The sequence below is a fragment of the Natator depressus genome, chromosome 10 (genome assembly GCF_965152275.1).
Source record: "Natator depressus isolate rNatDep1 chromosome 10, rNatDep2.hap1, whole genome shotgun sequence".
In the NCBI taxonomy this organism is placed as follows: Eukaryota; Metazoa; Chordata; order Testudines; family Cheloniidae; genus Natator; species Natator depressus.
Window position 1 is genome coordinate 30108517 of NC_134243.1, and position 26370 is coordinate 30134886.

The following is a 26370-nucleotide window of genomic DNA, read 5'->3' on the forward strand; positions in this document are numbered from 1 at the left end:
AAGGGGTGGGGGGTTTCATCAAGGAGAAACAAACAGAACTTTCACACCGTAGCCTGGCCAGTCATGAAACTGGTTTTCAAAGCTTCTCTGATGCGTACCGCGCCCTCCTGTGCTCTTCTAACCGCCCTGGTGTCTGGCTGCGCGTAACCAGCAGCCAGGCGATTTGCCTCAACCTCCCACCCCGCCATAAACATCTCCCCCTTACTCTCACAGATATTGTGGAGCACACAGCAAGCAGTAATAACAGTGGGAATATTGGTTTCACTGAGGTCTAAGCGAGTCAGTAAACTGCGCCAGCGCGCCTTTAAACGTCCAAATGCACATTCTACCACCATTCTGCACTTGCTCAGCCTGTAGTTGAACAGCTCCTGACTACTGTCCAGGCTGCCTGTGTATGGCTTCATGAGCCATGTCATTAAGGGGTAGGCTGGGTCCCCAAGGATACATATAGGCATTTCAACATCCCCAACAGTTATTTTCTGGTCTGGGAATAAAGTCCCTTCTTGAAGCTTTTGAAACAGACCAGAGTTCCTGAAGATGCGAGCGTCATGTACCTTTCCCGGCCATCCCAAGTTGATGTTGGTGAAACGTCCCTTGTGATCCACCAGAGCTTGCAGCACTATTGAAAAGTACCCCTTGCGGTTTATGTACTCGCCGGCTTGGTGCTCCGGTGCCAAGATAGGGATATGGGTTCCGTCTATGGCCCCACCACAGTTAGGGAATCCCATTGCAGCAAAGCCATCCACTATGACCTGCATGTTTCCCAGGGTCACTACCCTTGATATCAGCAGATCTTTGATTGCGTGGGCTACTTGCATCACAGCAGCCCCAACAGTAGATTTGTCCACTCCAAATTGATTCCCAACTGACCGGTAGCTGTCTGGCGTTGCAAGCTTCCACAGGGCTATCGCCACTCGCTTCTCAACTGTGAGGGCTGCTCTCATCTTGGTATTCATGCGCTTCAGGGCAGGGGAAAGCAAGTCACAAAGTTCCATGAAAGTGCCCTTACGCATGCGAAAGTTTCGCAGCCACTGGGAATCGTCCCAGACCTGCAACACTATGCGGTCCCACCAGTCTGTGCTTGTTTCCCGAGCCCAGAATCGGCGTTCCACAGCATGAACCTGCCCCATTAGCACCATGATGCATGCATTGGCAGGGCCCATGCTTTCAGAGAAATCTGTGTCCATGTCCTGATCACTCACGTGACCGCGCTGACATTGCCTCCTTGCCCGGTATCGCTCTGCCAGGTTCTGGTGCTGCATATACTGCTGGATAATGCGTGTGGTGTTTAATGTGCTCCTAATTGCCAAAGTGAGCTGAGCAGCCTCCATGCTTGCCTTGGTATGGCGTCCGCACAGAAAAAAGGCGCGGAACGATTGTCTGCCGTTGCTCTGACGGAGGGAGGGGCGACTGACGACACGGCTTACAGGGTTGGCTTCAGGGAGCTAAAATCAACAAAGGGGGTGGCTTTACATCAAGGAGTATTTCAGGCAGGACTTCACAGAGGGTTCCAATAAGAAATGGTGCACCTAAGTTATTGTTCTTATTGGAACAAGGAGGTTAGCCTGGCCTCTGATTGATACATGGCTAGATTTACCTCGCTGCACCTTCTCTGTGAGTGACTGCAGTGTGACCTAGAGGAATGAGTCCCCTAGACAGGGGAGGGAGGGAAGCAAATGAGTACAAAACAAATCTGGTCTATTTCTTGTTTTGATCCACTCCATCTATCTTTTACATCTTTGGCTGGCAGCAGACGGTGCAGAAGGACTGCATGCCATCCACACCTCATGGCTGCCCGGCAGAAGATGGTACAGTACGACTGCTAGCCATCCTCATCTCTTGCCTGCCCGGCAGAAGATGGTACAGTATGACTGCTAGCAATCCGTATCGCCTGCCTGCTCACCATAAGACGGTTCAATAGGACTGACTGCAGGACTAAAGAGAATGACCTGGTCAAGTCACTCCAAATTTAGTCCCTGCGCCCACGTCTGCCCAGGTGCTCCCAGCTGACGTGGCCAGGAGCACCTCGGACATGACGATGACGGCTACCAGTCCTATTGCACCGTCTGCTGCCAGAAGGCAATGGGTTGCTGCTACTGTGTAGCAATGCAGTACCGCGTCTGCCAGCACCCAGGAGACATACGGTGACGGTTACCTGAGCAGGCTCCATGCTTGCCGTGGTATGGTGTCTGCACAGGTAACTCAGGAAAAAAGGCGCGAAACGATTGTCTGCCCTTGCTTTCACGGAGGGAGGGAGGGAAGGGGGGACTGACGATATGTACCCAGAACCACCCGCGACAATGTTTTAGCTCCATCAGGCATTGGGATCTCAACCCAGAATTCCAATGGGCAGCGGAGACTGCGGGAACTGTGGGATAGCTACCCACAGTGCAACGCTCCGAAAGTCGACTCTAGCCTCGGTACTGTGGAAGCACTCCGCCGAGTTAATGCACTTAATGCACTTAGAGCATTTTCTGTGGGGACACACACACTCGAATATATAAAACCAATTTCTAAAAAACCGACTTCTATAAATTCGACCTTATTCCGTAGTGTAGACATACCCTGATCCTGCTCGAAGTGTCCCGTTTTCAAACTGAGTAATTTCTGAGTTCTGGCACAAAAAGAGCACTGGATACTCGTGAAAAATCTGACTTATGCCAAATAGTCAGTAAGGTCTGTGTGAGCTCACCCCCAACATCTAGTGATGAGCTGCAGGAGGAGCCTTCAGGAACTGCCCTTGTTTGCAGAGACACGCCCGCTCGGCCTAGGCTGCACAGAATGATGGAGCTGCTGTGTCCAAATGATCACTTTGAGCTGGTGTTGGAGTGCAAGGCACCTTGCTCTTGGGTGCAGGGGTAATAAAGGGTCATCCTTGTTGTGTGAATAAAGAGCAGCAGAACAGTGCTTGGCATGCCCCGTTTGAGGGGTGCACGCTCAACTGAACTGCACTCGCTGGGTAGGGGTGCCAAAGCCCAGTGGGGATGAGAGAGGAGGGGGAGAGGGGTTTTTGCTTTTGCTCTGCCTAAGGGCCCTAGACACCATTTGACCCTCTTCCTTCTCCACTGTTTAAGGGCAGAGCTGATTAAAACTCAATTAAAAGTCTTTTGTTGTGGATCAGTAGAGCTGAAATCACTGATAACGAGGTCTAAGTGCCAAGCCTTGCTTATCGGACAGTGTCCCTGGGAAAAGAGACTGCCCAGCCTGCACTAGCAGTGAGGCTCCCCCGCTGAGCGCTGAAATCACTGAGAGTTGTGTTAAGTGGTGGGAGCTCCAGACCCCAGCCCAGAGGCTGCAGTAGAGGGCAGTGGCAGAGTGAAGGACTGTACAGCAGCTGACAGGGAAGTAGCTCCGGAGTGAGTGAAGGCAGACACAGACACAGAGCGGCCGACACAGAAAACGCTGAGGCAGCAGCCGCTAAGGCATTGCTTGACGCCTTTTCTACCCCCCTCCTGGGGTGGGAGGTGAACTCATGTGAACGCACCTCTGAACTCTGGGTTGTCACTGACCAAGGGCAACAACTGTGAGTGGGGTGCAGTGGAGGGAGAGGGGAGTAGTGTGTGAAAGGAACAGTTGTTTGTCAGACTTTCACACCACCAGGTGAGAGACTGAGGCAAAGGACGCTGCCCAGCGTACTCTGGTCACTTGTCTTCGAATCGTGCTTGTGGTGTTTTCCCAAATTAATGCTGGGCTCCTTTCCCCTTTTATTAAAAGTTTTCTTTTCCCTACACAGACTTGGTGCCTGTGAGAGGGCAAGTATTGCCTCTTGGTGGTGCCCAGGGTTGGTGTTTAGTTTTACTGGGTTGGGGCTTGAGCCGGTTCTGGGTTGTGAGGTCAAAAGGAACCCTTAGGTATTGACCCTGGCCTTTGTTGCTGCCAACTCCACTTGGCAGAAGGGTTCGTCACTTGCCTCTGGAGTAACTTCCTGCCAACTCTGCCCAGCAATAGTCCGATGGCGTGGGAGGAGCCAGAACATTTATTGAGCTCAAAGGTGGGAGTTTTCGTTCCCCTCCCCCTTTCTCCCCCCCCAAGCTAGAGGGAAGATGACTCTATAGGGCCTGGAGTGGGTTTCAGCTTTAACTAGGGAGCTTCTGAGCAGCTCTGTAATAAAGTGCCTCCTGAAGCACTGCTCCGTATCTTTACCAAGCAGCTCTGTGTTGTCTCTACAAGCTGCCGATCAGTTAATTAAAGCGACTTGACTGTGCAGTTTGCTGTGGAGACACCTCTGCCTGGGGCGTGGGGGCACGTTTGCAAAAACAAAAAGGAATCTGGAGAGGTCACCAAGCAGCTCTTGGTTCCGGAGCCACACCATTTACATCTTTCCAATCCATAAAGCAGCTGACTCCTAATAAATCTCTTGGACCCAGTTGTACCCTCTCTGGGAACCTGGTGTTATTAATATTTATCAGCTGTTTAATTAGCCTTTCTGCCAAGAGAAACCCTAACGTCTGTATGTCAAAAGCATCCCCGGGCACCTCTCCCCCAGCAGAGGCAGGTTGAAATTGTGCTGAGTGTCGGCCTGTACTCATAAATACCTTTGTAATATGGGGGTGCCGAGGGCTTTCAGTACCATCTCTGAGAGCCCAGTTCAGTGGATATTGATCTTTCATAGCCCTGTGCTCCTGGGAGGGAGAAATTCTCCCCGGGGCAGGGGCCCAGCCACACCACTGGAGTCCTGTGGTCACAAGCTTTGTGTTGGGTGAATCTCATACAGACCAAACACTAGCAGTTCCCATTGCTCTTGAGCACCTGCTTCTCTCTGACCCTCCAAGGGGCTTTGACAAAATCTGCAGGGGTAGCAAACCGGGGGAAATGAAAGGAGCGGATTTTGCAGGTGGTGAGGGGTTAAATATCAGTAGCTGTGTTTGTGAGGGATTGGAGTGAAACCCCCTGAGTGTTTTGAAGAGAAGGGCAAAGGAGACAGGCCAACCAAGAGAGAGATGCTGATCAGACGGCACAGGTGAGGGTGCAAGAATCTTTTGGAGTGGGGCTGAAGCAACGAGGCACCATTGCGATGCCAAGGAGAGATGCTGAGGTCTGCAATGGGCTCCGTTTGTGCTGCATGCCTGACACCACAGGCATGTGTATAAGGAGCAGACTGGTGCTGGGTGTCTCTCTGTATGCCGTGGGGGGATGGTTGACTAGCTGGAAGTTCTATTCCTAGGTCGCGAAGGAGCTGGGTTTTGGTTCGGTGTGTGTGTGCATGTTTCCAAGTGTTGGCAGGTGCCACTCTCTGCATGGGTAGTTTTTCAGGGCGTGTTGCATATTACCTGCAGAGGTGAGGGGCAAGTTGCCTGTGGACATACATCAGGGTGCTGGTGCATGAATGGGTTTGTATAGTGTCCGTCTCCAGCGGCCCTCGGTGGGTGTGTGAATGTGCCTGTGTGCACAGGGGCACAGTGTATGTTTTGGCAGGCCCAGGCCCCTCCTGTGTGAAGGAGGTGAGAGCCGGGGGCAGTGGTGTAGGTATGCGTTTGTCAGGGTGAAGGGGATCCATTGTGTGTGGTGCAGTGTGACTTGGGGGGTGTGCGTATGCATGTGACTGTCTGGAACGGGGCTGGGGGACACAGGCTGTTGAAGGACAGCGGCGCTGTGACATCCTCAGTTGAATGCCAGCAGCCCCCGCTGGTTGCTGCTGGGCTCAGCTGAAGGATGCAGTGTGGTGCTCGTCTGGCTGCTCTGTTCCACAGCCTGTTGGGGCCAGCAGGCGCGAGCGGGGCTTTGCACTGGGGCTAGGCTGCTTTCTGAACTGCACCGTGCTTGACTGTTTTAACAGGATGGTGAACTAAGAGGGAGAGGCATCTGCACACTGCCAGCAGCTCTGGTCTGATGCTGAGCAGGGACCCTTCATCTCTCACCGCTGCTGACCCAATTACCACTGCTCTCTCCTCAAGTGGTGGTAGGGAGTGTGTGCGACTGTCACGGGGCCTGCATGACAGTACCAGCCAACTGGAGTAATTACTGCCCCTGCCCTGCCTTTCTCTCTGCTCTCTTTCACCAAGCGCTTGCCAGCAGCGTGCCTTCCATGGCACATGGCCCCTCTCTGTCAGCTGGCCTCGTTCTCATTCGTCTGGGGCTTTCTTCTCTGCCTTCCCTTCGCAGTCCGTAACCATGTGGAGTGGAGGGGCCATGGCACAGGAGAGGCCCTGTCCTGCTGGGGGGGGGGGAGGCGGGGGAAGGGGTGAATGGTCTGGCAGTTGAATCAGCGGACAACCCATTTGCAGAAGGGAAATGGTCCCCTCACGGCTTTGAACGGCACCTGGGTTAGCCCAATATTGGGAGTTGGGAGATATGGGATCTAGTCCCACCTCTGCCATTGACCCTTCTCCTTTCTGGGTGTCTTTCCCCCAATTATAAGATGACCCCACTTTGATTAACTCTCACTTGCTCCACCTTAGGAGTGCCCCAGAGGCCTCTGCACCAGTTCCCACCATGCTTCACAGAAGGTGCTGCTGCAATTGGCTCTTTGATGTTTGGGGTGACCATGATTTATGGTATCCAAGAAACAGGGAAAGAAAGCAGCTGGCAACACCCCCTCCTGCTCCAACAACTGCTGTCCGCAACCCCCTTGAGCTTTGTGATTGCACCCCCCTCCTGAGCTCGAACAGCCAGAGTCCTGCGTGAACACCTCAACCCTGGGCTCCTCTATCCTGCCCATCCCATTGACTCCTTCATGGGATCTAGAGCCAGCTTTCCCTGGCTGTCAACCAGGTTGTCAGCTAACTGTGTTTGTGTCAGGAAAGCAAGTGAGCTGTAGCCAGAGGATGAAGGGCTGGGTGGATAGCAGAGCCAATGGGCCAGATCCTCAGCTGGTGTAGCTCAGCAGAGCTCTGATTTACACCAGGTGAGGAGGTGGCCCTGCAGGTGTCTGCTAGCCTGGAGCACTCTGCACTTTGCACAGGTGAAGGCTGGCAGGAGACTGAAAAGTCTTTGATCTGAGGAAGGCGCTTTGCCATGTGCTGTGGTGGCCAGGGAGGGGTTGATCCACACAACATGGCATGGGCCAAGCACAGGGTTCTCAAAAAGCAGTGCCATCTATTCCCTATCCCCTGGGCTGCCTGCCCAGGGATCTGGCATTCCTGGGAGCTGGGTGGAGAGGAATGGGGTGGAGGGGAAGAGGCTGATCCAGCGCTCAAAAGGTTGTCTCCTGTTTTCCTTTTTACCTTCTGGGAGCCAAACCCAGGTTTGGATTTTGCAGCTGGGGCCCATCCCACAAGAAATATTGAAAAGGCCCTGTTGCTTCCCAAATTAGGAAAACATATTTATTTGCTGGGGGGTTAGAAAGACACCTCTACAGTATGTACAGCCCCGTCTCCCTCACGCAGACCCCAGTGCTCCATGTGTGAAGGAGAGCCCCTTACACTAGAACAGTGAGCACCAGAAGCAGACGTGCACAGGCAGCCGTGCACCCATGCCATGAATACAACTTGCCTTAAGGGCACTCCGGTTATGGTGACTAGCTCGGCCATGGCATAATCAATAAACCAGCATAGATTGCCGGACTGTCTGCATGCTATGGTCCCCCCTGCTATGCGGAACACAAGTGCTGATGAAGGTCGCACAGTGAGCACAGGGGAAACGAGCAGCTCACACACAAGGGCTGTGCTCTGATGATGCTCCCAGCACCTAGACCTGGGACAGTGTCAGGTGGTGACCTTGTGTCAGGTATTGCAAGGTGAACACCACGCACATGGTGGGTAGCACAGAGCGGGTGGGGGTGTAGGTGGGCTGGTATCATGGATCAAAAGATGAGCACATGGCCAAGGTCCTGGGAGCAAAGGGACAAGCACGTGGCTGGTACAATGAAGTCAGTGGGGCAGTTGCAAATGCACATGGCAAATGGAGTGGTACAAAACAGTGCCCCAAGCAGAGGCTGAGGGATGGGCCAACCCTGTCTGTTCCCTCAAAACGTGTTTGAAAGATGAACAGAGCAGGCCCAGGCAGCTTTGCCTGCTGTGTTTCTGTGCTCTCCTCTCTGAGCAATGCCCCTCACCTGTGACAGATGGATCAGAGGGTTGGGAATCTGCCTCCAGACACTGTGTCATGAGCTAGAGATGGGAGGGGATGTTTTAACCCCGAGAAGCCACATAAATGAGGCAAAAAGCAGGACTGCCTACACAGGACTACACTAGAGCAAGGCAGTGATGGGCGTTAGCTGGTATTAAGGAGCAGGGAGCACTGACAGCCAACCTAGACACAATCAGAGCTGGGTTGGTGCTGCTGGTCTCTGCTCCATTCGCAAAGACTGGGTCCAATGAGCTTTAGTCTAGCAGGGCTGTGGCTCCGGTGTGAGCTGGGGTCTGTTCCCTCCCACGGGCAGGCCCATTCTTGCACGCTGTCTGGGGGCTCGGGAGAACAACAGGCCTGTGGCATGACAGGAGAAATTTAAGTCCAGGGTTAGGAGTAGGATTCTCTGGGGCTGTCCCTCGTGACCTCTCCATCATCCAGCGAGAAGGGGAGGCCTCTCCCTGCCACTGGCAACACAGCACAGCTGCCCAAGAGGATGGAACCTCGCTGCTAGGAGAGGTGAAGGGGCCTGGAGGAGCCCGTCTGGACCAAGAGGGATCCTGCATCCAGCTCGCACCCGTCCTGCTGCCCGTTGTTCTCCTCGTTCATCTGGGATACCTCAGTGGAGCCTGCCTCGAAGCCAGGCACCGTGTGGGCAGCATGCACCACATGGACCTTGTTGCGGGCTTTCTTCCTCAGGAGGCAGCTGAAGACCTTCTTGAAGCCCTTGCGGAAGTGCTTGGAGACCAGGGCATAGACAATGGGGTTGAGGCAGGAGTTGGCGTAGGCCATGCAGTGGGAGAGCAGCCGGAAGGCATAGGTGGCCTGGTTGAAGGGGAAGTCCCCATAGAGGTAGCGCAGGATCACCACATGGTAGGGCAGCCAGCACAGACAGAAGAGGATGGTCACTATGATGATCATCTTGGTCACCTTCCGCTTGGCCTTCCTGGACTCTGACATATCCTCCAGGGGGTCCACGGCCGTCCACAAGTACTTGATGGTCCTGGTGTAGGAGAGGCTGACGATCAGCACGGGGATCACGTAGCCGAAGGCAAACGTGCTGGTGTCTATGATCTTGCGCTTCCACTCTTCCCAGCCAGGCATGCAGATGTAGCTGGACTCCCACTCGATCAGGTCGTAGTAGCTCAGGTATGGACCAGCGAAGACCACAGAGAGGCCCCAGATCACAGCCAAGGCGGCAACCGCGTTGCAGGGGGTCCGCAGTTCCCGGGAGCGCAGTGGGTACCGGATGGCCAGGTACCTGCAGATGAAAACAAACGGGCAGTAGCTAGGGGTGTGGAGGACTCTGCCTTGGACATGCAGTCACTGTGGGATTCCTGCTGTCCTGTGGCAGTGGTTCCCTCTCTCCCCTTCTGCCTCCATCCAGCCTCAGCAAATGGGTGTGACATCACTAAGGAAGGGTCCTCACCCTGCCGAACCCTCTTAACCCGTTCAGAATACGGCCCTGTGTAGGGCAGCATTTTGATTCCTCATGGGATTCTTCCTGGACAGCAGTATTTTTCTAACCCAGGTTCCTTCCCCTCCCTCCAGACAGAAGGCTCGGCCCAGTTCCCTGAGCACTAGCCAGAGAGGTGAGGTTGGGGAGGCCACTCAGGAGTAACACACGATGCTCTCTCTCCCCAGGGATGGAGCACGTTCCCTCCATGGCTCTCCCACACCCAGCTGGAGCAGGGGAGGGCAGGGCCAAACCCCTCAAATGGCAGCCCATGCTGACACAGGGTCCCTCCCCCGCTGAAAGGAAGAGCTTGTGCCTCTGCCTGGCTGAGACTGAGGCTGGGATCTGATCAAACTCAGGCCCAGCCCTGAGCCTTGGTTTGAGGCCTTTGGGATCCTTAAGTTGTTGGACACTCCAGGGATGGGATGGGTGTAGGGATATGGGTCACAATTGACAGCCCCAGGAGGTCAATGAGAGTCGTTCCATTGATCTCCATGGGGTTTGGATCTGGCCCAGAGGTAGGTAGATCTGCTCATTGGGGCCTTGACTGTGCTGGCCCAGAGATGGGGAGCTGGAGGTCCCAAAAATGATGACTCTTCCTCTCAGTGTTGGGCTGGTTTCTGGGGCTGATAAATGTCCTAGCAACAGTTTGCTGCCTGCCTGTCCTCCCCTGGCGCTGCACCAGCGCACCTCCAGGTTAAACCACACAATGCAAAGTGCTGCTCCTGGCTCTCCAGCAGGCGCCGGGAGGCTGAAAGAGCAGAGCGGCATGCAGGAGAAGCGCTGAGCCCAGCTCCCTCACACGCATCAGTAGGGAGAGCGGCCGAGTGGGAACATCTGTCTGCAGCACCCCAGGAGAGCTGAAACATGTTTGGTGTGACAGTCCCTGCGGGGTCCCTGGTGCGGGTGACAGCTAGGAAGGGAGACAGCTGGGATCCTAGCTGACTTGTGGACAGGAGACTGCAGGGAAGGGGGAGTAGCTGTCAATGCAGGCACAAGCCCTTCACTGCTCCAGTGTAAGCCTGTCCTCATCAAGCAGGGACCGATGCTCATTGCCACGCGCTGTGCCTTAGGAGTTCATCCCTGGCAACAGAGCACAGGCGACAGCCCAAGACAATAACTCAGCCAGCACAAAGGGTCACCCCAAGCAGTAGCATAGTGTGTCTCTGCTGTACCGTCCATCTGGAAAGCTCCAAAAGCACTTCCCAGACGAGGTACAAGGATGGCTTCATCCTGTGCTGAAGTGCAGCCACCTCTTGGGTGGAACACAACCACGTTCTTCAGCAGCAATAGTATGCAGCAGGAGAGGTGGAGAATAAGCTGAAACCAGGTGGGCAGAACGCTGTGCCAGGGCGCATGCTGGGGAGCTGTAGGGGTTTTCAGAGACTGTCCCTGGATCTGAGCTAGCTGGAGAGATGCCATCTCCCACTGCAACTCCTTGAACTCCTACTTTCCATCTGCAGTGAAGTACCATCAGCCATATCCCCTCATGTTAGGCTTCAGTCTGATCTCACAAGCTACCTGGGGTCAGCTTTGAGCCAGTACTTGGGTGGGAGACCTCCAAAGATGGCTTACAGTAAGTGCTGTGGGAAGTGGTCCGAGTGATTTATCAGTCACTATCAGATATAAAATTAAGCACCTGGCTGCGTTTGATTATCAAAGTTCTCTAAGCTTCTTTTTCAGGAGTGCTGGGGCTGTGTCCCTGAGGTCCTGGTCCAGTTCTGGGCTATCTTAATGCCCCTTGCCTTTTCAGTTGGGCATGCTATTCTTCTCTTCTTACCCCCAGACAGCACCTAGCACAATGGGATCCTGATCCCTAACTAGGTTCCTGGCACTACAGTAATACCAATAACTGCTGTGGGCATTCCTATAGAAGAGGTGGTATTTCAGTGGTGAGTGAAGTGAACATAAAAACGGCCATACTGGGTCAGACCAATGATCCATCTAGCCCAGTATCCTGTCTTCTGACAGTGGCCAATGCCAGATGCTTGTGAGGGAATGAACTGAACAGGGCAGTTATCAAGTGATCCATCCCCTGTCATCCAGTCCCCTAAGCAGTCAGAGATTTAGGGATATCCAGAGCATGGGGTTGTGTCTCTGACCACCTTCGCTAACAGCCACTGATGGACCTCTCCTCCAGGAATTTACCTAATTCTTTTTTGACCCAATTATACTTGTGGCCTTCACAACCTCCCCTGGCAACGAGTTCCACAGGTTGACTGTGTGTTGTGTGAAGAAGTGCTTCCTTCTGTTTGTTGTAAACCTATTAATATAATTGGATGACCCCTAGTTCTCCTACATATCTCCATTTGGTCGTCTCTTTTCTAAGATGAACAGTCCGTCTTTTTAATCTCATCTCTGATGGAAACTGTTCCATCCCCCTCATCATTTTGTTGCCCTTCTTTGTACTTTTTCCAATTCTAATAAATCACTTTTGAGATGGGGTAACCAGAACTGCATAGAGTATTCAAGGTGTGGGCATACCATGGATTTATATTATATATATTTATATTATGATATTTTCTGTCTTCTCTGTCCCTTTCCTAAAGTTCCTAACATTCCATTAGCTTTTTTGACTGCCACTGCACATTGAGTGAATGTTTTCAGAGAACTATCCACAATGACTCCTTTCTAGAAGGGTCTAAATTAGCTATTTCCACATCATTTTGTATGTATCGTTGGGATTATGTTTTCCAATGTGCATTGCTTTGAATTTCACCTGCCATTTAGTTGCCCAGTCATCCAGTTTTGTGAGATCCCTTTGTAACTCTTTGCAGTCAGCTTTGGACTTAATTATCTTGAGTAATTTTGTATCATCTGCAAACTTGTTCACCTCACCGTTCACCCGTTTTTCCCATTATGTTGAACAGCATAGGTGCAAATACAGATCCTTGGGAGACCCCACTATTTACCTCTCTTCACTGACCCTTTGTTTCCTATCTTTTAACCAGTTACTGATCCATGAGAGGACTTTCCCTCTTATCCAATGACTGCCTACTTTGTTTAAGAGCCTTTGGTCCTTGTTAAAGGCTTTCTGAAAGTCCAAGTACACTATATCCACTGAATCACCCTTGTCCACATGTTGGTTGACCCCCTCAAAGAATTCCAATTGATTAGTAATAGTGCTTCCTATATAGCTTGGGAAGTAGTTTGGGATGGTTCAGAAAGAGGTGATATGTAAGGTAAGATAGCAATAGTCATTAATTACCTGTATATAGAATATAGCTTTTATAGAGATCAGTAGATCTCAGAGTGCTTTACAAAGAAGTTCACTGTCATTATTTCCAATTTACAGATAGGGAAACTGAGGCATGGACCTGATCGATCGATCGACCTGTAAATATTTATATAGCACCAATCGATGTATTGTCAGAACGGTGTCAAGAGTCCTGCAATCTTCAGTCCCTGATATCAGTGTGGGGGTCTCTTAATCACAGGGGTAATTTGCCATCCTTACGCCCCACCTGCAGTGAATGTAACAAACAGGAAAAATGAGGTGATCCAACCAAGCCAAAGCATGATCCGTAGGAAGAACATGTACTTCACCGCTACGTGCAAAACAGTGGGGGAAGTTGGGGCAGTGCAGCCAAAACTGGGCAGATGTCCTGTCGCAAACCAATTGACCGGATTCTGATCTGCTACACAGGTGTACATGAGGAATAGCTCAGCTGCAGGCACTAGAGCTATGTTGCTGTATGTCCACATGAAATCAGAATCAGGCCCAATACGTAGCATGAACCAAACCATGCTTTCAGAATTCTGCATTGAACGTACGCACTGAATTGCATTTAAGGCAGAATGGGCCAGATCCCTAGCTAGTGTAAATCAGTATCACTCTGCTAATGTCAGGGGAGCTTGGCTGACTTACTTCAGCTGAGGATCTGGCCTAATATTTTTGTGATATGACACTGGGTCCCTTATTAGACAGAGCTAGGGCCAGATTAGGCCCTGTCATAAGCAGGCACACCTGCACTGGAGACAACTGAGTCGTCACTGATTACACCAGGAACTGAGCTTGGCCCCCAGTTTGAATGCACCGTGTGGGCAATGTATTATTGGCACAGATCTTGGGGCTTCTAAACTGATCATTCGTCAATGTGTTTCAGTGATGGTCTGACAGCGGCGGAAAGGCAAGTCCTCTATTAACCCACAGAGCTAGAATCTATTTATCTTAGACACTTTATCTAGCCCCTAATACATGTCAGCTGAGCACCTCATAAGCTTTAATGTATTTATTCCATGAAGGAGGGCACTGCTGCTATCCCATTGCACAGATGGGGAAACTGAGGAACGGAGCTGCTAAGTGATATGCCCAAGGTTACCGATGGAGTCTGTGGCACGGCAGGGAATTGAATCCAGTCCTCCATGTTCCAGGCTAGTGTCCTAACCATTAGACCATCCTTCCTCTAGAAAAACACAGGCAGTGGCACCACAAGCTTTCCTACCCAGCTGCCCTGGTAGGGCCACTTCTAGGGGGGAGAGCACAGTGGCTCCGCCTCCTTGGCCTGTAAGAACGTGGGTTGTGAAGGGGACACCTAACAGGAACTGTACTACATTCCTCCAACCCTTTTAGAACATAAGAACGGCCATACTGGGTCAGACCAAAGGTCCATCAAGCCCAGTATCCTGTCCTCTGACAGTGGCCAATGGCAGGTGCCCCAAAGAGAATGAACAGACAGGTTATCATCAAGTGATCCATGCCCTGTCACCCAATCCCAGCTTCTGGCAAATGGAGGCTAAGGACATCATTCCTGCCCATCCTGGCTAATAGCCATTGATGGACCTATCCTCCATGAATCTATCTAGCTCTCTTTTGAACCCAGTTATAGTATTGGCCTTCACAACACCCTCTGGCAAGGAGTTCCAGAGGTTGACAGTGTGTTGCATGAAAAAATACTTTCTTGTGTTTGTTTTAAACCTGCTACCTATTAATTTTATTTTGTGGCCCCTTGGTTTTGTATTATGAGAAGGAGTAAATAACACTTCCTTATTTACTTTCTCTATACCACTCATGATTTTATAGCCCTCTATCATATCCCCCCTTAGTCAACTTTTTTCCAAGCTGAAAAGTCTCAGTCTTATTAACCTCTCCTCATACGGAAGCCGTTCCATACCCCTAACCATTTTTGTTGCCCTTTTCTGAACCTTTTCCAATTCCAATATATCTTTTTTTGAGATGGGGTGACCACATCTGCATGCAGTAAGGTGTGGGATTACCAGGGATTTATATAGAGGCAATATGATATTTTCTGTCTTATTATCTATTCTTTTCTTGACGATTCCCAACATTTGGTGCATTTTTTTTTTGGCACAGACCACAGAGGGGACAGCATTAAGTCATTTCTGGTGCAAGCTGGGTTTGACCTGGTGGTGATGAGCCCCCTTTTCCCCATTCTCTGAGCCTCCCAGCTCCCGAGGCCAGGCATAGGGAATCTGGTAGGGCCCAGCAGCCCCATGGCAGGTTTCAGCCTTGCTTACCTGTCCACTGAGACGGCAGCCAGCGTGAAGCTGCTGGCATACATGGTGAGGTAGATGAAGAAGTGGACGGCCTTGCACATGAAGGAGCCGAAGACCCAGCCCTCCAGTGAGTAGATGGTGGCCTGGAAGGGGACGCAGAAGATGATGAAGAAGAAGTCGGCCAGGCTGAGGTTGAGGATGAAGAGGTTGGTGGTGTTGTGGCCCATCTGTCCGTTGCGAAGCAGCACTGCCAGCACCAAGCTGTTGCCCACCGTCCCCAGGAGGAAGATGAGGGAGAAGATGACTGGGATGATGACACTGGCGGGGCTGAACTGAGAGCTGTCTGAGGCGTTCCAGTACCCAGCCAGGCTGGCAAAGTCCTCGTGCTCTGTCATCCTGCCTTCAGGGGAGATGCAGAACACCTGGAGGGTGCAGAGAGAGGGAAAGGGAAGAGATCTTAATGAGGAAGACAGTAGCCAGAGCCCTTGACTCTGTGTGACTGGAGTAGGAGGATGAGACCCCATTAACAACTCTATGGCCAAGTGCTCTTCAGCGGAGTCTGCTAGTTACTATTGGCTCAGAGAATACACGGCATGAGACTGGGCTCCGAGCCTCTGCTCTCAATTCCTCCCCCCATGCCTCTGAATCCAGAATCAAGCTGCAGCACACACCCGGGAGCACTCCTGGAAAGACAGCAATGGAGAGACTATCTCCTTGGGGAGCCCTGCCTGCCCCCAGCACAAATAAAGCAGGGCTCCCCTGTTCTGGGATGGAGGAGCTGGGATCTACGCAAACTGGCCTCTGCAGCAGCTCTGCCTCCCAGACAGCAATGAGACTCTCATGGTAAATCAACACACTCACAAAGCCAGGGAGTTTTATTATACTATATAAATACATCGTGTGGTTTTCCTTCTCCCCCGCCCCTGCTCTGCTAGATTAACTGTAGTGCCACAAAACACAGGGCTATAAATGCCTCTCTCCGACAGTGAATGTAAAGGAGTTGGCCTGTCCATAGGGGCAGCTCTGAGCTGATGCAGTGAGTTATAGAGGTGTGGGCACTCACTCTCCCACACACGGCAACTTTGCTCTTGTTTGTGTTTTGTATGGTTTCCCTGCTTCTAAAACAGGTCGCTCAGCCTGAAAGCGTAACATTGTGTATGGGAATTGGACCATCTAACTGGAAGGGGTGAGGGCCTGGGGATTGATTCCCCGAAGAGATCTGAGGGGTATGTGTGGGAGTGGGGTGAAATGGTGGCCCTCTACCCTATCCCAGAGTAGGGAGATGTTTCTGCTAAAGGGACCAACAGTGAAGTAGTCAACCATGTTGCTATTAAAGTGATCATTAGGTTTCAGAGTTAATGGTTGTACTAAAGAGGGCAGCTCACACCTCAGAGGTTGTCTGGCTGCACAGCATTGCACCAGGCTCCCTTGGAAGGGTTTCTGCACAGCCATAATGGCTGGGAAATTATTTGAGATTAAAATAAACCCCAGACCTGATGAGTGATGATGAGAATGGAGTGTGTCTGTGCTGTGTAGATAGTACTTGGAAACATGCACCTGTGCTTCTGGATTAAGGTTTGGCGTTTGAGGTTGAATCGGGGCTAGCATTTAAATCCAGAAGCTTGAAATATCACAAGCTGATCTCCTATACTTATTAAAGTGGGATGCTTTCTGCAAAGAAAATGTAGCCACTTGTCCTTCCTCACTGGAGCTGTGGGAAGCCTGCAAGGATATGCTTTGCAAACAGTAATCCTTATTTCAAACCCACAAGCTCCCTTTATCTCCTTTCTGCAAACCTTCGTACCAGTAAACTTGTTTGCAGCAACAGCATGTCTCCCACCTTTATCTCATTCCCAATAGGTATGGTGCCCGTCTGTCAACTTCTGTAGAGAGTCAAGATCTCTCCATTGTTTTCTCTCCCTCGCCCAGGGAATTGATGGGCTCTCAAGGTTTCTTCTTGGGGAAGGCGCTATGACTATCTGAAGTGTTGCTGCCCCCACCTGGGGAACGGCATCAATACAGAAAAGCATAGGGCTGTATCTGCCGCTCTCATGGGCTGTGTGTGTTGAAGGAAAGGCAGATGTGGCTTTGTCTATACCAGGGGTGGCCTAACTGTGGCTCGCAAGCCACACGCAGCTCTTGTACCATTAAAATATGGCCTGCAAGCCTCCTCCGCCCCCCCCCCGCGTTCTCCGTCTACCAGACTGGGCGGGAGGGGGAGAGATCGGAACCTCTGTCTCGCAATGGGATGGTGGGGTAGGGGCGTCTGTCCAGGGGGGAGGACGGTCTTGGGGCTTCAGCCCTGCAGGGCGCATCTGCCGGGGTTCAGGTCTTCAGCAGGAGTGGAGCAGGTGTGCTCCGGCTCTCAAACTTCTGAAGATTGTCGTATACAGCTCGGAAGGCCAGTGAGTTTGGCCACCCCAGTCTATAGTGAGGATAATTGTACAGGTGTAGCCACACCGATGAAGCTGTTTGAAACTAGAGTGAGCCCCATTTCACAGCGGCACAGCACATTTACACTGTGGGTTTGCAAAAATGCATAAGTGAAGTAGCTACATTGGTACAAATCTCTCTGAGACAGAAAGGCCTAGACATGAATGTGAGAGTGTCCCATGTTTGTTTGTTTTGGCATGCACCTCTAACCTGCTCTTCAGTGAGTGATGAGTCCTTCGCTAGTGGCTGGTGCACAAAGGATAAAAGTCTAGGATATGTATTCACTAGAAGAGCTACTCCTTTAGCACACATGCTAAAGGCTCATGGTTTTAGCACTTGAGGTCCTGGATTCGATCCCTTACAGTGACCCACAAGGGCAGTACCAGGTTTACAATGGTGTCATGGTGCCGGGACCAGGTTCCAAAGGGGCCCCGGCCTAGCCTGCTCTGCTTGGGCTGCAGTCCAAGACCCCGCCAGCTCTTCTCCGCCCCCACTCTCTCCTGCGGGGGCAGAAGCTTGGTCCTGCTGACTCCTGGGGAAACTGCTGCAGGGCAGGCTCTGCCTGCCCCCACCGGCAGCCAAGCTCCCCCCGCCTCTTTCCCCGAGCCTGCCTTGTTCCTGCCCTGAGCCTGCCGCTGAACAGCTGTTTGCCGGTGCTCCTGGAGGAAGGGGAGGAACGCACCTGGAAGAAGGGGAGGAACGGGGCCACAGCTCGCTTGGGGGAGGAGGCGGAGAAGAGGTGGGGGCGGGGTCTTGGGGAAGGGCGGAGCAAAGGTGGGGCCCCCACACTCCACCTACACATACCCTCTCCAGACCCCTTCCATGAGCCACTCTGGGCAGGAGGCTGGGAGCACCCCTACAAGCCCAGCCCCCAGCCCTGAGTCCTGCACCCCCTCACATACCCCCACTACCACAGCCCTGGCTTCTGCACCCCCCACACATATCCAGCCCCCCCACACCCGAGCACCAAACGGGAGCTCCTGCACCCCTCCCATTCCCACCTGCACCCCTCGCACCAAACAGGAGCTGCCCCAGGGAAGCGCTCCACACCCCAACCTCCTGCCCCAACTCTGAGCCCCCTCCCTCACTCTAGCTCCTGGCCAGACCCTGCACCCCAACCCTCAGCCCGCTCCTGGACCCTGACTCCCTCCCAGACCCTCCACCCCCAGCCCTGAGCCCCCCCCCACACCCTAAGTCCTGGCCAGACCCCACACTCCAACCCCTAGCCCGCTCCTGCACCCTGACTCCCTCCCAGACCCTGCACCCCCAGCCCTGAGCCCCACTCCGCACCGTAAGTCCTGGCCAGACCCTGCACCCCAACGTTTTTTCTAGAGGGCTCTTATCCCAAGCGCTTTACACTCGTTAGCTAACGGTACAAACAACCTTTGGAAAGGTCTTTACGTGGTCCGCTGAGACCCCCAGCGATTTTCAAGTGGTCTGTGGAAAAATAAGTTACCTCACTTTGGTTTCATTTACTTGCTATTACTTATCGGGGGGGGAATGAAAAATGGGGGCCGGGGGGAGATAAGAGAGAATGTTCTTTTTCTTGGCTGGGTCCCAAGGAGGGGCCCCAAAAATGAAGCTCAGCGCAGGGCCCCACTAACTCTAAATCTGCCACTGGGGCTGGCCCCTCCTCCACAGCTCCCCACGCCGCAGCCAGGTGCTGACCCCCCGAGCTCCCCATGCTACTGCCAGGACAGGGGCTGACCCCTCCCTCACCCCAGCTCCCTGCACCGCTGCCAGGAGCTGGGGCTGACAACCTCCCCACACTGCTGCCAGGGGCTGGGGCTGGCCCCTAACCCCCCCAAGCTCCATTCTGGCTGGGGCTGACCCCCCAAACCCTGCTGCCTGACATCTTGTGTCGCCACCCCCCGCACGCACATGTTCCTCCACGCCCTGCTAGGGGGGGCGCACTGGACTTTTTTGGTAAACTGGACACTTGTTCATTTGCTCTTGCCAACTCATTAGTTGGCAAGAGCAAACAGGATAAATGCCCGTTTTTGTCAAAACAGTCAGGATAGCAGGGACAGTTCCCTTTTTAAGCTCTGTCCCAGCCAAACGGGGACATATGGGCGCCATATCTCCAGGCAAGTGGGTCCTGAGGGAGTCCGGCCAGGGCAGGGGTAGACCCTGCCCTGGCTAATCACGCCACTCCCGAGAGGCCGGAGTGATTCCCCGCCCTGGCACTGGACCGGCCCCGACCGCGCTGCCAGCTCAGCCTGGCAGATGCCGTCACCTTCCAGCAGGGCCAGTGAGCATGGCCAGGATGTGAGGAAGTGGGTCTCTGCAGGTGTTGGGGGCTGTGGCTGTGGCCAGTGGGGAGTGTCTTGGGGGGCATTGGGGGAGGTCTGTGTGTTGGGATGCTGGGCAGTGGGGGGTCTGAGTGGGGTGCTGTGTAGTTGTGGTGGTGGGCTGTGGGGAAGTGCATTGGGCAGTAGTGATGTGGATGTGGGGGGGTCGTCCTGGGCAGGGGTGGTGGTGTGAAGACCACTGTGCATTTGTGGTGGAGGGTCTGTGTGTGGGGGGGCTGCTGGGCATGGCAGTTCCAGGGGGTGCTGGGCATAGGGAGTCAGGGGCTGTGTGGCACAGCATGGGCCCACCCCCGAGGGGAGGGGGCACACTGGCAGCACAGGGCTGGGCAGGCCAGTGTGCATCTGGCAACTGCTGGTTTGTATACAGTACCCTGGCACTGGGCTGGGTGGAGCGGGACTGGCCCCACCATGCTGTGCCCCATTGCCCCTGGCTGGCCCCTTGCTCTGGGAACCAACCTCCGCACTCCATGCTCCTTTGCCCCCATGGGGGCCCACAAATATGTTTGGCGCCGGGCCCACAAAAGGTTAATCTGGCCCTGCACAAGGGCATATGTGCTGACTCCATGGGTGCTCTGCGCCCTACTCAGCCTCTTTCACACCCCCAGGGCCCTGTCCATGCTCTGTCCCAAAGCCCAGCCCCTGCTCAGCCTCTTCCCTCTGAGATCCCGCCCACCTCTCGCATGGGTGGGCAAGGGAGGGGGCAGAGAAGAGCACCCACCAGCAAAAACAAAAGTCCAGGCCTGTGCAGGAGGGCAGTTGGGCTACACTCATGCGCACGTGCAGAGGTTCCTTTGCAATGTTGGTTCATGCAAATAACTGAGTTTCTTCAATTCACTGGCCGCACCAAAAACATTGAGAGACAATTCGTTGTGGGTCAAACAAAACACTATTCAAACCAACACACACACACAGTTTCATGCAGTTTTTGAGGTTTTTTAACTTTAAAAAAAAAACCAAAATCAAAGTAAAATTCAAAACAAAATTGTTATGAATTGAAAAATCAAAATGTTTAGACACTATGGGGATTTTTTTTTTTTTTGGCCCAACAATTCAGCAAATTTGACAGAAATCTGTGAAGTGTTTCAGTCAACCTGAACTGGCTCTTTTTTCTTTGGGGGGGAGGGGGAGTTTTAAGTCCCAAAAACTTCAGCCGGCTCGAGTGTATTCATGCCAGGAATGAGAGTGAGAAGAAATTTCCCAATGAGGGCTCCAGAGCTGATGATTTGAACATGGAGCTTTTCACCCTGAGCCCCTATGAAATTGGCTCCCACACAAAGTCCAAATTCAGGCTCTTTGGGTTTTTACAAAGGCTGAAATGAATGAATTTGAGACTGGGGGAGGCGAGATCAGCTGGAGAGAGAAACTTGCAAAGACAGGATGGCCAGTGCTAAAAACTAGGCCCCCTTATTTGTGCTCGGTGTGATCTCCCTGCATGAACAAAGCCAATTAAACTGGCAGAGTCAGAGCTTGTTCTAGCTGTGGGTGCTTCCATCGCATGTACAGCCCTAGCAGCCACAGACCAGCATGAATTTACAGAGATTTCAACTGAGGGATATGGTCACAGAGCCTGAACACCCAGGAAGGGCTGGGCACCAGCAATAGCTATTGTCCTGGGGGTGGAGAGGTGAAGGGGTGTGGCCCTGTCACTCTCTGGTGTAACATTCTTATCTCACACGGGGTCTCATACTGGTTTCACACTTGTCCCCAATGGAGTTTCTCCATAAAACGGTAACTCCATGGTGCAACAAGGTGAGGGAGAGGATGCAGCCGGCCCCCAGTTATTTCATCTTCCTCTAAATGGGTCAGATTCTGATCGGCCTTACACCTGTGTAAATCAAGAGACCATAGCATTACTGTGTGCTGACATTGCAGTGACTGAGAGCCACACCTCGCCCTGTATACACTCTTCTGAGCAGGGTTATTAGCAAAATCAGAGCCCAGTTTACAGCTCTCAGCCAGAACTCCAGAATCACCTGTATCAGCATGTGCCCAGACATTTCATGTGTGTGTCCCATGGCAGTGGCCATGGCTACACCCCCCAACCCCTTAAATCCTTTTCAGTATCCAGGTACGCTTCCTCCCTCCCTAGTCCAGTGATCCAGTTACTAGTTAGCACCTCATTTGGGGCAATACTGATCTTTCCCACCAAAGAGACTAAGTGACTCACCCAAGGTCCCACATGGAGTCTGTGGCAGAACAGAGAATTAAGCTCAGGTCTCCCTCTAGCACCCCAGTCACCGGCCCATCCTTCCACATGGGATTTGGGTGAAGCGGTTTCCAAGTATTTCCCACCGCCCATGTCTGATTAATGGCTTTAATAGGTTGGGTGTAGCGGAGCCTGCGCTTGGTTCTGACAGCAAGCACAGCTACGCCTGAATGGAGAAGTGGGAGGGACGGGAGAGAAATGAACAGAGAAAAGGGGGATCCGGAGCCACAGGCAGACCCATGGGGGATACTGTCCCAAGCACCCTACCTTGGTACCCGAGCCTCCAGGAGGCCCCTTTGTCCCCATTTTACAAGTGTGGCAATCAAGGGATGACGTGACATGCCCCAGGCTGCCCACTGAGTGAATGGCAGTTAGGAACAGAGCCCAGGAGTCCTGACTGCCATAGTGAGGGACCAGTAGAGGAAGAGAGCAACAGGGTGGGGAGGGAAAGGGTCTCTGATATTCCCGCACCAGCTAAGGGGCGCCTAACGCGGGGAGTAAAGTGCAGGGATGAACCAACCCAGGCCATTTCCTAGAGCAGGGAGCTGGGGGCAGAAGCTGCACAGCCCTGCTCTCTGCAGCAGTAGGTGCCCTTCCTCCCAGCATGAATCTCTGGGCCCCAGCAGGATCAGGTGGATCAGTGAGAGTGGGGCAGGATCAGCACCAGGACAGGAGCCTCAGAACCAGCAGGGGCAGAGGACAGGGAGGCATACAGAGGAAGGGGATAGAGGGGGAGAGGAAGGGAGAGTTGAAAAAGGAGAGGAGTGGGCCGCTGTGGGCTAATGGCCTCAACACTGGGTAGGGTGTCAGGACTCCTGGGTTCTAGCTCTGACTTTGCCACTGACTTTTTGGGGGGAAGTCACTTCCTTTCCCCCTTGCCTCAGTTTCCCCCTTTGTACAGTGGGGATAATGGCACTTGCCCACCTTTGTGCAGCGCTGTGATGGGCGGCTGAAAGGCGGTGCCTGACTGCCAAGTGGGACTGGTGGTTCTATTATGGGGGAGAGCGAAGGTGGTATTGACTCAAACACCCACCTCCCCCGAAACACTCCTCTTGTGACCCAGCAGCAAATAAACTCCTGGCTTGCCTCAAATGGAAGGGGCATGCCCTCCTCTTCCATCTTTGCAGAGCCTTCTGCTTTCAAAGGATAGTAAGTACCCTGACTCCTCCTTCCGAGCCCCTGACAGAACCAGGGCTCTTTCTCCTGCTTTCGCAGCATCAGGGTGCTATTTTTAATGGCAATCGCACCCTAGCCCAGACTCCTAAAGATACTGTACAGCCATGTCCCCACATAACCCAGTGTAATGGTGTACACTGGCCCTTTAAGAGTAGAGGGGGCAGAAGACCCCATTCCAGGGAACTGGAATGAACAAAGGCCCAGGAAATGGTCCAGCAGCAGAACAGAGGATGTGGTCCCAGGCCACCATCCAACTGCTAATTACCCCATTTCCTGGGTCTTTGTTCATTCCAACTCCCTGGAATGAGGTCTTCTGCCTCCCGAGTCCTAAAGGGCCCATGTACCCCAGGCCACTGAGCCTTTGTCCTAAAGCAGGGGTGGGCAAACTATCCAGCCCTTCAGACATTTTAATCCGGCCCTCGAGCTCCTGTCGGCGAGCGGGGTTGGGGGCTTGCCCTGCTCCAGCAGTCTAGCCAGGGAGCAGGGTTGGGGGCTTGCCCCACTCTGCGCATGTTGTGGCTCTGCACGGCTCCCGGAAGCAGCGACATGTACTCCTCCGGCTCCAACGCATAGGGGCAGCCAGGGGACTCCGCACACTGCCCCCACCACAAGCATTGACCCCGCAGCTCCCATTGCCTGGGAACCACAGCCAGTGGGAGCTGCAGTGGTGGCCCCTGCATAGAGGGCAGCACACAGAGCTGCCTAGCTGCACCTCCACATAGGAGCTTGAGGGGGGGCCCCAACCCCCTGCCCCAGCCCTGATCCCCCTCCCACCCTCCTAACCCCTTGGTCCCAGCCCGGAGCACCCTCCTGCACCCCCAGCCCCACTCCAGAGCCCACACCCCCAGCCAGAGCCCTCATCACCACCCCTGCACCCCAACTCCCTGTCCCAGCCCAAAGCCCCGTCTTGCACCCTGAACTCCTAATTTCTGGACCCACCCCAGAGCCTGCACCCCCGCCCACACCTCAACCCCAATTTCATGAGCATTCATGGCCTGCCATACAATTTCCATACCCAGATGTGGCCCTTGGGCCAAAAAGTTTGCCCACCCCTGTCCCAAAGTGTACCAAGAGCAGAGTCCTTCCCCAGCTAGCCAAGATTCCCCCAGTCCCACCCACCCCCCTGCCTGACCAGATATCTGTCTCCAGCCTCCTGCAAACACCTCTAGGACAGGACCAGCTCTAGGCACCAGCAAAGCAACCACGTGCCTAGGGCTGCACATTTCCAGGGGCGGCATTCCGGCCATCCTTTTTTTCCTTGGCCCCGCTCAGTCAACCAGGTCCCTGCCCTGGCCCCCTGCCACTGGGGGAGTGGGGCGATGCGACTCCTCCCCCTGCCGCACATGTCACAAGCGGTGGAGGAGCCGGAGCCGAGTGGAGGGGAGCACGGGATTGGGGCAGGACCCGCGGCCCCCGGGGCGCCCCCCTCCCCGCAACTGACCCGCCCCCCAGCCACTCTGTCGGTTACTGTCCCCTCTGCGGGGGTGAGGATGGGTCTGAGATCGAGCTGGGGGCCCACAGGCGGGATGTACAGCCCCCAGAACCTCACTCCAAACACTGCAATGGCATTACGCAGTCTTTTAACATTACCAGTAGCAGTGGCTTCTGGTGAGCGCAGTTTCTCAAAACTGAAATTACGAAAAAATTATTTGAGGTCCACCATGTCTCAATCGTTTGTCAGGACTGGCATGAATTTCAGTTGAAAGGACCATCGCAAAAAATGTAGATTTCACTGAATTATTAAAAGACTACACAAGTATGAAACCCAGAAAAATTCAGTTCATATAAATTCTTTTAATCTATGAGAAACTGGGCGCACGGGAAGACACTAACGTTTTTCATTACAGTGTACAGTTCAACCCGAATTGTTTGTAATTGTGATTTTGTTAAAATTAAATGAGTACACCAGTAGGGAACTGTTTTATTTCACTAACTACAAATTCTGTTTTCATTTTTTTAAAAAAATTCTAAACAGTCAAAAAACAAAACAAAACAAACATTGCAAAGTGCAAACGTGTGTAAAACCCAAAAAAAGGGGGGGTGCCAAATTTTTTTTTGCTTGGGGCAGCAAAAAACCTGGAGCCGGCCCTGCCCAGAGGGCACCATGGACAATCACGTGGCTCGTCATCCCCGCTCAGTGGCATCCTGTGGGCGCTTCTGTCTCTTCACCGCCTATTAAAGAGCTTGCAAGGGTCTTGGTCTGTTCCACCCAGCCTCCCTCTGCGTGGCCCTTGGAAGCGGAGCTGGCTGGCAAGAGTCGAGCCCCTGGGTCCGTGGGCCATCAAAGCTGCTGGCGTTGTCAGATCTCATGGGGGGTGGCAAGAGGGTGTTGTGCTGCGGGTAACCCATCACTGGGGGTGGCCCCAGGAGGACCAAATAGCAGGGGGCGGCAGGGGCAACCTCTGGGCTAGGTAGGGCTGGCACAAGCCAGCTGTAACGCCTCACTTCAGGGGAGGAGTGGGCGAGGGGCTCTGTCTACTCTGCCCCCCTCCTCCAACCCTCGACAGCCGATCGGACCCCAGCCCCGTTCTCCGCTCCCGGCGGAGCGCAGCCGGCCCCCGGCAAAGCCTGGCCAGCCGGGGGCTAATCTCCGGAGCCTTTCCAAGCGCGCAGCCCGGAGGCTGGGGAGGCGCGGAGCAAGGCTGGGGGCAGCGACGGGAAGCCCCGGGCGCGGCGGGAGCCCGGAGCCGCGGGCTGAAGGCGACGCCCGGGGCACCTGCCAACCCCGTCCCGCAGTGGCACAGCTGGGGTCCGGAGCCAGGCGCCCTGCCCGGCTCCCCCCGCCTGTCCCCAGCACCGACCCCGACCCCGGGCTGGGGCCGCCCCGCGCTCTTACCTCGTGCCGGGCAGCAGCGGCGGGCGCGGGCGGTCAGCGCGCTGCCTGCGCGCCTGGCACCGTCCCCGGCACTGCGCGGCTGGTCCCCGCCACGCCGCTCCCGCATCGCGCTCCCCGGCCCCGCCCTTGCCGGCCTCCCTCTCCGCCCCCTCCCTCCTGCCTGCCCGGGGCCGCTCCCGCCGGCTGGCGCTGCGCTGGGCACACGGGCATCGCGCCTCCCCTCCGCCCTGCTGCCAGCGCAATCCTGGGCAGTGGGGGGCAGATTCGGCTGGTGGCTCCCCCCACCCTGTGTGAACCCCGTTCACTTCAGCGGAGTCACTCCGGATTTACCCCGGGGGACTGAGACCAGAATCTCTCTCTCCAGGAGGCAAAGCCAGTTCAGGAGCTGAACACGGGCCGACTCCGGGAGGGTCGGGGGCGTGGGGTTGCCCATTCTGGTTCATCACAGGGACATAACCTTTAATTTAATGTTAATCTTTAATTGCTG

At 53.9% G+C, this 26370-nt stretch overlaps 1 protein-coding gene across 2 annotated transcripts; it reads right to left on the minus strand.

Annotated features, from left to right (window-relative positions):
* Positions 1-6921: 6921 nt before the first annotated feature.
* LOC141994430 (galanin receptor 2b-like) lies at positions 6922-25976 on the minus strand. 2 transcript variants are annotated; one of them, XM_074964655.1, is made up of 3 exons: positions 25884-25976; positions 14942-15342; positions 7253-9268 (listed from the first exon to the last, which is right to left on the minus strand). In XM_074964655.1, the coding sequence occupies exons 2-3, from the start codon at positions 15313-15315 to the stop codon at positions 8518-8520; spliced, it is 1125 nt and encodes a 374-aa protein (XP_074820756.1). In that variant the 5' UTR covers positions 15316-15342; positions 25884-25976; the 3' UTR covers positions 7253-8517. The 2 variants fall into 2 exon arrangements, with proteins under 2 accessions (XP_074820755.1, XP_074820756.1); XM_074964654.1 differs by lacking the exon at positions 25884-25976 and having other exon boundaries at positions 6922-9268; positions 14942-15444.
* Between the last annotated feature and the right edge of the window lie 394 nt (positions 25977-26370).

Excerpts from the sequence above, each read along its gene's own strand:
- LOC141994430 (XM_074964654.1), bottom strand. The coding sequence starts at position 15,444 with ATGGGGTCTCATCCTCCTACTCCAGTCACACAGAGTCAAGGGCTCTGG. Across the intron at positions 9,269-14,941 it reads GCTGCCGTCTCAGTGGACAG|GTACCTGGCCATCCGGTACC; the intron begins GTAAGCAAGGCT and ends TTTCATCTGCAG.